The 13182-nt window shown below is 36.6% G+C and overlaps 1 protein-coding gene across 1 annotated transcript in view; it reads right to left on the minus strand.

The window, feature by feature from the left end:
* PIGK (phosphatidylinositol glycan anchor biosynthesis, class K) overlaps positions 1–11849 on the minus strand; it is a gene marked incomplete at both ends in the record, with an annotated part of 14823 nt that extends 2974 nt beyond the window's left edge. The window contains 7 exons of the mRNA XM_010022453.1: positions 1985–2095; positions 3338–3455; positions 3797–3893; positions 4271–4382; positions 5641–5776; positions 9295–9386; positions 11790–11849. Coding sequence (XP_010020755.1) covers positions 1985–2095; positions 3338–3455; positions 3797–3893; positions 4271–4382; positions 5641–5776; positions 9295–9386; positions 11790–11849 — 726 coding nt within the window. The remainder of the gene's footprint in view (positions 1–1984; positions 2096–3337; positions 3456–3796; positions 3894–4270; positions 4383–5640; positions 5777–9294; positions 9387–11789) is intronic.
* Between the last annotated feature and the right edge of the window lie 1333 nt (positions 11850–13182).

Below are 13182 nucleotides of genomic sequence, written 5' to 3' on the forward strand. Positions count from 1 at the left end.
AATCTTAGGTGGATATGAAGAAGCTGTTTTAAGAGTGTCTGGAGGAAAGTACAGAGATGATGGGATAGAAGCAGTGTAACAAATACACGGTTCTTCCAAAAGAGTAGACATTTGACATATCAGAAGATCAAACAATTAAACATTAGGTCATGACTTTAAAGCTAGTTAATGAGCCACTGAAAATGTTGTCCTGAGTTTAGAAAGCATTAATTAAAAAAAAAATGAGACTTGGATAAGCAGTAGGTCTTTTGTTCTTAAACAAGCACAACTGTAACAGTACATTCCAGTTCCAAAGTACCCCCTGTAACTGTTGGCAAATAAAACGGCTTATATCCTTACCATGGACTAACCATATGCCATTTTGGAGCTCTTAGATATAAAGCCCTGAAAAGCAACAACTCAAAATAAAGTGGTCACATTTGCTGAAATACATACTATGACTCATTACACAATCATCAAAAATCTTTATACATTTCAGTCCATTTTCTTCCCTTCCCAGACCAACAACAAGCACATCAACATACGAAAAGATGACTTAAATGATGTAAGAAATTTACCAGTATGGGTTAACTTCCCACAGCTCTTCCTGAGAATTTGGCATATAAGCAAAAAACACAAGGGAGAATGTTTAAACATCTTCTCCAAAGAGCTCAAAAGGTAAACTACTTGGCCAGCTAACAAGTTTTCTACACTTTCCACAACTGGATTACTATCTAGCTGGCTAGAGCACTTATACCACTTACCAGATGGTCTCTTACACAGCAGAAACCACTGTTCATTTGTTATGACTTTTTTTTTTTAACAGCAATTCATTTGCTGGTTTACAGAACAGTTCTGAAGTGCTGTCTGAATGAATTGGCTAGAAGAAGATACAATCAATAAAGAACTTGCATATTCTTGCTTAACAAGATTTATTTTAAAATTATCTGTATCCCATGATCAGAAGGTATTAAATTAGAGGACAGAATTTCAATCCCATGGTAGTAAAAGAATCCTGAATCTTAGTCACTGAATCAGTTCTGTATCAACATAAAATCTGTCAAGTGTGGGCTGTTTAGAGTGAATTCTACTACACATCTAGCAGCCAGGCTAACACCATCCTCTGTAGACAGAGGGTGGCATAAAACTTTTGAGCAGCTGCTCCTTTTACAGAAATGAATTAAAGACAATGTGCTCTGTAAGTTGCGGCTCTTAGATCACTGACACAGCATGTAAGGATTTAGAGCTACAAGGCACCAAAGCATAATGTATTACTTCATTGAAGGTATAAAGGGTTAATAGAGTAAATAAAATACAGTTATATTTTATATCATCTCACATCTAACTTACAGAGGCATTTTCATAAATTTTGTCAAAGGTTATCTGCTTAGCTGGGTTTTTATCTCCTCCCTCGTACCCAAAAGCTACAATTAATATTTACCTAAGATATAATTAACTCCAAACACTGATGTATTTGGACACATCTTGCTCTGGAATCTAAGCGGATATACAGAGAAATTAGTCTCTGCAGGCATTTGTGAGTGCACCATTTGAATTTTAACTGTTTAATCTCTTTGCAAAGCAATCAGTGTCTGCCTTTCCACATCTGTAAAGTGTCTGCTACCCATTAAGCCGATTTTAGAAGCTTACTACTATAATTTTTCATGTGCAAATGTTTCATCTTACCGAAATGCATATTTAATGAACAATATATTCATTTTCCAATGAATAGTAAAAAAAAAACCTGGCTAATTTTGGTTCATCTCTTTCTGTACCCAGCAAGCCACTTTCACACTGAGGACAATCAAGTGTTACACCATGACTACATTTAATAACGGCAAAAAGACCCTCTCCCCAAAGCTGCTTCCAAGAGAAACAGCAGGAGGACAAAAAGCACTTGGAGAACCCTACAGACAAAATAAATTAGTTTTGAAACTGTTAGAATCATTAGCATATTCATGAATGTTCAATATTATACTTACTAAGTCATTACAAGTATACTTACTAGGTCATTCATATTTGTCTGACTGGCTGGATGAATTTCTTCCAAGAACTCTAGCACATAGAATGTGTATCTGTCCATAAGATGAACGCCAATCCCAAGATCAGGTTGATGCTTAAAAACAATACACAGCAGTTACTGAGCATTTGCAGGAAAGAACTCCGTATTTAGAGAGCAAACAGAATGTAACAGCACTAACAAAAGTTAAGCATAATGATTGTTTGTTCTTAGGCAAATTACACAAAGAAAATGACCAGTCATAAAGAAACATATTGTTGACAATCTGAATAACATAGTTTATCTTCATTTTTCTACACTATATCCTGGTAATCTCCATGCTTGCAAAAAAAGGAGGGAACCCCTTCTTCTTGATGGTTCAGTAAAGGTTTGTGGGCTGCCCTGAACTGCTTAGAACTTGGAAAACAGGGCTGGGAGAGACATCTTATCTTACAGCTCTGCATGGGTTCAGGTAACCCTGTCCTGCTGGTTTTGATCTGGCTAGGATCTCTCTCCTATCACTCCACCTGTAATTCAGCTGGGATACAACTGCAGCAGGTGAAAGGTAGTGGTCTGGGATTTCTTTGTATATACAATAGTTTGGGTTCGAAGGGACCTTCAAAGCTCATCTAGTCCAACACCCCTGCAATGAGCAGGGACATTTTCATCTAGATCAGGTTCCCAAGAAACACATCCAGCCTGGCCTTGAATTCTCCAGTGATGGTGCATCCACCACCTCCCTGGGCAACCTGTGCCAGTGTTTTACCATCCTCATTGTAAATATTCTTTTCCTCACATCCAGCCTGAATCTCCCCTCTTTTAGTTTAAAACAATTACCTTTTGTCCCGTCACAACAGGCCCTGCTAAAAAGTCTCTCCCCATCTTATAGGCCACTATTCAGTACTGAAAGGCTGCAATAAGGTCTCCGTGGAGTCTTCTCTTCTTCAGGCTAAACCACCCCATTTCACTGAGCCGTTCCTCATAGAAGAGGTGCTCCATACCTCTGATCATTTCTGTGGCCCTTCTCTGGACCCTCTCTAACAGGTCTAGAAGTCCTAGATCGAATGTTCCCCACACATATCTCTCAGTAATCTTCCCACAAGATTTCTTCCTATCCTAGGCAATGCATAAATTGGCCAGCAAGCACAGAAATCCATTATTAATCTGTTTTTTTGGGACAGCATACAAAAACAAGCAGAAGAAGTGCAATTACAAGTTTTGTCAAAACCTCACTTTGTAACTAAATACCTTACACATTCAGCAATTAGAAGGCAAATTTTTCATTTAAAAACAATAGGACCTGTGCTTTTTGCTCAGGCATTTTGAAAGCTGTCTTCAGGATCACAAAAATCTACTTACTGATAAAGAATCTTCTCCTACTTGGCTGCTAGCCAAGGCCATTATATTAGGTGAATAAAATCGCTCATACATGGATGCTCCTTGACAAGTATCAATAATAAACAACAGTTCATTGTACCTGAAAAAATAAAACAGCCTCTTTATCCATCTCTCTTTAAACAACATTCACATACTCTGCTTTTTCGTTACCAAGACAGCTGCTAGGAACCTAAGGAACAGAAGAGTTTACACTGATTGACTTAAGATGCAAGTTTAGTCAAAGCACAATAAATTTGAGCAGTTGTAACTGCAGGAAGCTGAAAACAAAAATTAAAACTCTTCTTTCTGAATGCAAACTTTCATGCAATTTTATGGACAATGGATAGCATCATTGCTGAAGGTAAGCAAGGCCTACTGGTAAGACTTCAGGTATGTTCAGGAAAGACAATATTTAACCTCTAAACAATGCTTTTTTCTTACCTTCTTTTCTGCCACATTTGTTCAAAGGCATCAGCCAGCTCTACATTTGTGATTTCTTCAGAATCTTGAAATTTTAGGAAACCATTTCCACCATGGCCTGACAGAAAAAAAATAAATCAGAAGTTATGCAAGTATGTAGCTTAAGGGAAGATACTCAGTCTGGTTAAACATTTTTCTAAAAAAACAAGTAAAAATAAAAAAGGCAAACACAATTCTCCTTCTCCAAACAGACTCCAGCAAAAGAAAATTATTAGTACAGTGAGAACAGTACACATACATCACTTAAGATAGAAACTACACCTACTGCCATATAGGCTTTTTCATAATTAGTATTACATGCTAAAAAAAGAACAGAAAAAAAAACCCTTTTGTCAATCTTTTTGTTTGTTTGGACTCCTAATGGGATTTCATGCTTTAAACAGGCCCATCCAAGTGAACAACATCAATAAATTGTATACAGAAACCTGTAACTACCTGTCATATATATTAAAATATTGCTTCTGTCATCAGAAAGAAGACGTTTAGATCGTGGTGTGCTTGGTGGGATTCTTCCTGTTAATACACGCAAGAAATTTTCAACAGTAACCTATGAATAGAAGCACAAAGTAATTTTCTAAAGAGAAAAATATTGATTAACAACTATAGGCTGGGTTACATTAAGTAATGGAACACTAAAATAGGCAGTGTATATACCCAAAAGTAATACTTCATGGTATAAACTGCATAAACAAACATTTTCTGTTCAAGGTTTTACTGCAGTTTCACAATCATAAGGTACCTTTTACTTTATTCCACTAACATCAGCCTGTTGCTTTATTATATCAAATAAAGATAATGCCATTATAATTTCTAAAGACATTTTCATTGATCTGGAAACCTGTGAGTGTACAGCTTGATTCTGCCAAAGCTGCTCATGTACTCAAAACATGCTCCAACATTAGTGTGTGTTACCATGGAAAAATAAGTTTAAATTCCCTCTGCAACACAGAAAGGAAAAACAAAATCAATTTCGGTTACATAAGTCTAAGAGATCAGGTGAGACCCATCTGGATGGTGATTGTAAAATATCCTGTAAAACACCATCTCATCTTCATGCAGACCTACACAGCTCAAACGCTAGCAACAAATCCATACTCAGGAAAAAAACACGATGAAAAGAACATATCTCTGTTTCAGTGTTGTATCTTCACTTCTTTATACAAAGCTTCAGAGAAATAAAACATCTACTATATAATTAAATATCCCCCTATAAACTGTTAAGAATAATTATACAGCACTATTAAACCATGAAGTTGATGTCCTATTTAAGATCAACTGGTAAAGACACTGTTCGAAGGAATACTACACAAAAATGAAAAGGTGGTAGAACACAGATTTCTTTACAGTGTTTATTTTACAGTAATGCATAAGTTATGGCTTTTGTGCATTTTGATAAAAACATATACTTAACATTAGAAATGTAAGTAGATATGCCAAGTAAATATTTCACTTGCACGCCAAAGTTTCACAGTGGTGGTGTTTGCAAGATGAGACACTGAACCACCATTTCCAAAGAAGAGAAATTTAAGTTATATATTTGAATTCCTAATACATACAAGGGGTTCCATTTAATTGTGGGAATTTCATTACCTAAATTATAACATGATTCTAATATAATAAACTTCAAATAAAACAAGTATCAAGGAGGGGAGGGGTGTGGTTTTTAAACCTATCAGTTGATACTAAAAGCCCAGCCCAAAACCAGAAATGTGAATAGAAAGACTTCCTCAGACTTCACGTGTTGTATAAATCTTTAAACCAACGCCAAAACCAAAGACCCAGTGATGTAATTGAAGTGTAGTCACCTCATAGCTTCTGTAATCCACTTCCACGTCATCTCCATAGACATTTAGCTCCATGTTTTTATGACTAAACACAGTAGCTGGTTTGGGATTTCTGGGATTACATGCCATGTCATCTGCCAGCATGAGGACAATGTGACTACGGAAAATGAAACAAAAACACTTCAGCCATTCTACTTTCATGTAACAGTCAAACAGAAATTACACCAAAACTGTCCCACAATTACAACAATAGATTATAACACTAAGATTCCTGGGATTGTTAGTGAAACTTAGCTTACTTATACCCTATTTCCTTATGTACACCCTCATTATTATGAAGATACCACACACAGAAATGTGGCCAGCTGTTAAACAGCTATAGGATTAAGTTAGGCCAAAGATGAACACAAGAGTAGTTGATATTAGCAGTTTTATGATACAGACCTGCCCAGACCCAGACTGGTAGAACTCTTCATAAAAAATGTAATTTTTATGGGCCATTAAATCATTTAATGCAGCTCCACAGAAGAAATTCCAGCCTGTTTACACCTTCTCAGACAGATCATTTGAAGATTTTATGACAAATTTTAATTAAATTTGAGGAGCTCCTGAACATTTCTCAAGCCGTTATACTACAACTGATGCACTACTGTATGATACCTGTGATATTAGAATTTTGCTGAAGAACACAAGTGGGCTGACACCAGACATTTTGTCTTCTTCTTAGTACAAAGAAAAAAAAGAAACTCCCAATAAAACCCCAACAACCCAACATTTCATATTACCAACGAAAAAAAAAAACCACCCAAAAAAAAAAAAACAACAAACCAATCACCACATTATAAAGCTGTTCCAACTTGCATGCAGCCTAAGACCTCTATTACACATAGCAGGGTCAGGTTTGGGCCAAAATATGAAACAAGAGGTCATTGGAAACTGTTAGCACCAGGAAGAATGTGCCAGAGATGTCTGGAACAAGGTGAAGTTGGTCCTTTCCTTGGATAATCTTGTCTTGGATATGGTTTCGCTCTTTATTCTGCAAAGAATACTTCTAATTCAGACTCTCAGGCACACAGCTATAAATTAAACTGTGTCATGCTATTTAAACATCATTCCTGCGCTTGTCATCATTCACCTCTATGTCCGCATGAGCACTTTAAGAATGAAGTTATTCTTTATTAAGTGCTAACAGGCTGCACACTCCACCAAAAAAACAAAGAGGAGGATAGGGGGGGTGGGTGGAGGTGGAAGAAAAAGAGAAATGCTGTCCAAAATAACATAAGCATAAATCCTCAGAAATAATCAAAGTAAATTATTTCAATGGGAACAAAATGTTGGCATAAACATGAAGGTGCAATGACAGAAGCAAGAGTAGAACAAATGTAGAGGAGAAAAGAGATTTATTTTTTTTCTCCACACATGCACAGCAGTACAAAACTATTTTTATAAAAGAGAACTATCAAAAAGGAATTAGTTGGAAGTAAGTGCAGAATATATGCCTTGCAGATTTGCTGAGATAGTCATTGTACATCCATTTTTTGTATTATATTCAGAAGAGAATATTCCACACTAAGCCATCACTAGGCCTACAGTTTAGCACTGTATTTTTGCTAGGAATGTGTTTATTAAAAAAAAAAAAAAAAAAAGAATAATCACATGCATTCAGGAAAAGGTTTTGCATTGTAGTAGTACAGACAGGTGAGCACAAACACACAGAGTTTCTATACTGCACAGCAATCATATACATGCATATGGAATATCCCACAGTTAAACAGAACCTCTGTGTACAAGTGCAACAAAACAACCTAGGTGTTAACTTGCAGCTTAACTGTTAAACCAAAGTAACCTAATCATATACTATATTAATAATCTTTCCATGATACGAGGCTTATACTGCATAATGATTCCAGGAATCAAAAATAATTTCTGGATTCATTTTGGCTTTGTTTTACTTTAGCAAAACTTTTCTTTCATGGATTGGAGCATCGTGTCCGCACGTCAACAAACCAAAGCACCTTACAGTTACAAAACAACAAATCAAGATCTGTTGTTGGAGGACAAATCTACTCACATCATCAAAGAGACACGGTTCCATTCAAAATGAGACTATGCACAAACCTCTTCAAAGAACTCAAGTCCAAGAACCATGATAAATGGAAAGAAAAACAGGTAGAGGAAGAAGTTTGTGCAAGGGAGAAACCCAGGCAAACCCATGTCAAAACTGCTGCAAATGAGTAAAAACCAGGCATGCTCTCAGTATAGGTCTTTTCCAATGTCTTATTCTTGACCTTAGTCTAAAGCACTGCTGGCTTTTTGAAATTGATTTCCAGATCCTTATGTATGGATAAGAAACAGATCAGGCTACTGAACAACAGGAATCTCCAGCTACACTGTAGTTTTTGCAGTATTTCTAAAACCGTCACTTATTTTGATATTAAAGATCAAGATGGATGGATGCAGAGAACATGAAAGTTCTCAGGTTTGGGCAGAAGTAGTAAAAGAATTCCTAAGGCAGTACCTAGACTATACAGGAAAGAAGATAGATGCTTCTGAATAAGACATGCAAAAAAAAAAAAAAGCCGTATTTCTGTGGCTTTCAGCCCACAGTGCTTCAGCAGTATGTTGCCTTGGATTTATAGCCCCCAAACACTTCTAAAAACTAGATTTCAACATCCCCTCTTTCAAAAACCAAGAACTCACTCTTTTCTTTTTAAAAATAAATAGAGGGGACAGGATATATTGCCAGCACAGTCACGGTTAAGTGGAAACTAGCTGCGGACTCCAGGTACTACAGTTTGGACCTTGACAAAAAATGCTATACAAATTCAATCCAGTAAAACATACATTTTGCAATGATCAAGATGTTCATACTTCCTTATACAGACATACTGGAGAAACTACCACTCCTCTAAATGAACATGAAAAATCAGGACCACCAGGATTTCCATAGGAGCCTATGGTTACACATAGCCCATTATGTTGGTGCACAATTCTAGTACAAGTAAATTGCATTCCAAAACAGTCGATGGAACTGTGCCGACTTCCATTCAGAACACAACTCAGACACTTCAGAACAGTTTGTTCACCTTCCTAATCCTATTGTCAAAGAAAGGATACTATTTTGGCTATTGTGTTATCACTATGAAGCACAACTGGTATGGACAAAGGTATTGGTTTCTCTAAAAGCATCATGCAAAATGGATTTCTCAAGGCTATTTTTAAAATGTAGCAGCTGCTTTGTTCAGGCCTTTAGTTTAGAGACTCTCAATGTAGCTGCAGATGTGGAAGTCATACACTTCAGTACAGTTATGGTTACTAACATCTCCACACTGAAAGTACAGCAAAAGCCGTATCTCAGAGTAGTACTATCACTGCTGATGCATTTATCAATTTTCACATTATGCTTTCACTAATTTTCTAAGTGTTATAATATTTTAGTGGGCAGATAGCTCCTCATATTTTTAATCTAATTAACCTATTCCAACTAGCAACTTCTGACTTCTCTTTTTGAACAGTATTGCCACAGTTTTCAATACACTGATATAATCATATCCCTCTTTTTTACTTTTGGCCAGTTAAACTGAGAAGAGAAATGTATTTTTAAACTGCTTCAGACAATAAAGTGAACTTTAATAGTACATTTGCAAGGAACTGTATTCACCAGTATTCCCTCACCTATCGGGAATGCCCAGTCTCTTGACACTTCTGTACACTGAGAGAGTATTTGCCACATGACGATAATTGAACCAGAATCGAGATGTACATACCTTAGAAAAAAAGGGAAAAAAAATCATATTAAATACTGTAAAAGGTAAAAGTAGCCTGGCACATTGCATCAGAAGACTGTGATTACAGAAATATCAACAAACCAGTAACAAATCAGAAAGAACACAGCAACACCAAGAAACTCATGATATAAGCTATAGAAGTCTTTGTTGTACCAAAGTAACAAATGCTGAAAATAAAAGTTTAAAAAAAAATAAGTTCTTAACATACTGACTCATGAAAAAATTGTCATAAAACCCAACGAAGTATAGAAAGTGGCACTTGAGGGAATAATTCAGCAATAGTAAATGGATAAGCTAAATTTTCTTCACTTGCTTTCTCCATATCTAAGAAAAATCAAAGGAAGAGTTCTCATCTCAATATCAAACCCATTGTGGGATCATGCTTGCACAAAGGCGTAAGTAAATTCATGCAGAAGCCACACAGAGGGGAAAATACGCTGAGGACATTTGCATTTGAGGAGTCAAATATAATAAAGTAAGAGCTAAGTGAGCTCTACCCAAAATCTGAATACAAATTCTCAAAAACCTCAAAAGAGTTCAGATTTTTCTGTTCTAACAGGCAAAGCATTGGGGATCAGCCATTCCTGTACTTAAACTAATACCTAGGCCAGGTATTACTTAAACTGTCCTCAAAAGCCTTAAACCAATGAGATTTAAAAAAAGTTGAGAGGCAATCTGTTGTAGTTCCCTACTAAAGCCTTATCATTGTCCTTGTGCTTAACTTCAATTCGCTACTTTTTGTTTGTTCCACACCAAGGACTGCAATCCTCCTCTAGAGGCAAATTTCCTTCACTTTTACAAGTCTTTCAATCACAGAAAAGAAGCAGCATGTTAGAAGAGGTAACTTTAAAAACACAAACATACAGAGCATTTAGACAGGTTTTTTAATTTTTCAGCTTTAAATGTAAAGTTCTAATTTAATAATAGAATCATGGAATGGTTTGGGTTGGAAGGGACCTTAAAGATCACCTAGTTCCAATCCCCTACCATGGGCAGGGACACCTTCCTCTAGACCAGGTTGCTCAAAGGCCCATCCAAGCTGTCCTTGAATAGACAAACACAAAGAAAATAGATGTCCTTAAATGGAAACATCTGTAAGTTACACTATGTAACATTTTTGTCTCTAGCCTTTTCATAAAAAGAAGAGAGTAGTAGCTTGAATAATAATAAAAATTCAGCCTGAAAGGATCCCTTTGTGTCTTGATCATGCCATCAGTTAGGAATTTCAAAAAAGCCCACGGGAATCAGTCCACGTGAACGTTTGCCTTTCAGAAAGATTTAAAGCTCTGCAAACTAACTGTGGCCTACTTAGCTGTGACGTTTCAAGGTATTAGCACCTGTCCCTTTCCTCTACTGTCTCCCTTATAACACAGTGGAAAATGTGTCTGTGCTTTAAATATAGCTACTCACACTGCAGCATATTAATTCCAACTACTGATGAAGGGGGATTGCAATACAATGCCAGGCTTGAAGTGCCTGAAAGCTGTAAAACCCTCCCTCTTTAATTGCTTCAAAAAGTAGTAGCAACTGTTACAAAGCTTACCTATGAACTACTGAAAAAATGTAACCAGAAGCAAATATGTTGAAAACAGAAAGTGTAACTCCTTGAACCTAATTTTCCACCGTCTTTGTATGGTTTTATGGAGTATAAAAGCACCTAGTTGTTAACAGTATTAAAGTAGTACTTGATACTTTAATAGTTTTGAGTTTGTTCATCGTAGAATATAGAAATTATTCCTTCTAATTCAATTAATTACTGTAAACTTTTCTTTCATATTGCTCAATTTTAGTATCTGGAAAACAAACAGCTGCTACTGAGTAATTACAATCATGTTCTGAAACAAATTAGTCATTAAGACCCAAATTGTGATTAAGAACCAATTGTGCAGCATGATTCAAAGCTAATAAAAGCTTCATGGCAAAGAAAAAAAATAAATGGGTAAGAACAGCTGATCTAAACATTATGTTGCCTGAATTTATTTTATTCTAAGCCTGTTACCACATGTCGACAGGTTAAGTACAAACAAGAATCAGAAAGAAAGTGTACCTGTCTGGTCAAAGAGATAAACTTCTGTGATACCAGAATTACACTTCTGTTCAATATGCAGTATGGTAATTTAACTGTTTTAATGCTGTCAGAACTTTTGTTTTATGAATCCTGCCATGTAATTAGACATTTTGAGTGCTTGAAGTGTAGTCATACTGAAAAGATAATTTTATTACAGTGTAATAAATGTGCAGGCACAATTTCAAATTTATTCATTCCCAAATCTTCATCTTTCCACTTCTTTCAAATGAACAGAATTCTTGAGTGACTGTTGCTATTATGGCTCCTATTGAAAAGTTGTCAACTTTATTGGAAGAAAACTGGACCACACTTACCAAAACTGCCCAGTTATTTGTATGTCCACTTTTAAAGAACTGTTCTGCTTGATCCTGAAAGATGGAGACAGTATTAGATGTTTTTCAGCAATAAGAACGTAATGACCACTCATTTTTGTTCTTTCCACAAAAAAAAAAGTGTTCAATGCATATGTTTACCACACTTAAACACTGAATAAATCTTACAAAAGCTTCAAGAGATAGGTTGTCTTTTTCTGGTTTTCATATTTCATGCAAGTTAATTGCTTCAAATCTTTCCCTGAAACTTGCGAAATAACAAAGGAGAAAGAACTATTAGTCACTTGCAGCTTAGTTAAAACAAAAGCCCACACATCTCTATTCCAAAGGACACTGAGAACAAAATAAAATGATTTATTGACCTACAGTTTCTCCCTTAATGAGAAGAGAGGCTCGGATTAATTTCTATTTCCCTTGTTCATCTCATCTTTTCAAAAGCAGGTAAGTGAAGCTGCAATTTTAACCCTTTTAAATCCAAGGTGGTTACATTTATCACCCAAAATCAGGAGCTATGATAACAGCCTTTTCTATAATTTGCATTCTCTGTAGTTCTCACTGGGCTTTGCAGAGAGGGCCCTTTTTCGTAAACAGATTGCATAAACCAGGACACAGAAAGGGGATAAAGACTTCCCAGAGGTAAGGGAATGAGTCTGTCACCGGACAAGAATCTGGACTTGCTGATTGTTAATCAGACTCTGATAACTCTCGGAGGGGTACTGGGCTGATGCCAGTGGTTTCGCACAAAACAGTAACAGAAAGAGCTTTTGTTAAGATAAATGTAAAGCATTTACTACTGTATTTCAAGCACCAAATTGGCAGCTTGATTAGAAAGACTAATATTTTAATTGGGTATTTTTTGTCCTATTTGTAATTAACTTGAAGTATGACAATTTGTTAATAAAGCAGAATTCAAATGCAAACAACGTTCCAGGTGTAGCGTGGGCACCGTGCAAAAACATAATTACCGAAATATAAAATTACTCTCACCTTAAGAAAACAATCTCCCTCCGCTATGGGTAGATGCCTGCTCGCACCTGCGAGAGGGTTCAGGGTAATCAATCGAGCCCAGGTGAACCAGGGCACCTCGACAGACCCCGCCCTGGCCTTTAACCTATGAAACTCCATTCACACATAACTTAAGCCAGCAAAAGTCCGGAAAAGGAACATAAAGCACCGACTATTGAAACTTACACTGTGTAGCCGAAGAGAAACTGAGATTCACAAACTGACCAACGTGTTCGAAGACTGATTGTTTAACTTTGAGCAGTTTACACAAGTTTGCCCGCCGCGCCCCGCGGCTCCAGGGACGCGGTGCAATACGGTTCTCACAGCACCACCACCGCAGACCGCCCGCTGCCCCGCCACCGGGCAGAGC

Source organism: Nestor notabilis, unplaced genomic scaffold (genome assembly GCF_000696875.1).
Source record: "Nestor notabilis isolate BGI_N333 unplaced genomic scaffold, ASM69687v1 scaffold26369, whole genome shotgun sequence".
In the NCBI taxonomy this organism is placed as follows: Eukaryota; Metazoa; Chordata; class Aves; order Psittaciformes; family Psittacidae; genus Nestor; species Nestor notabilis.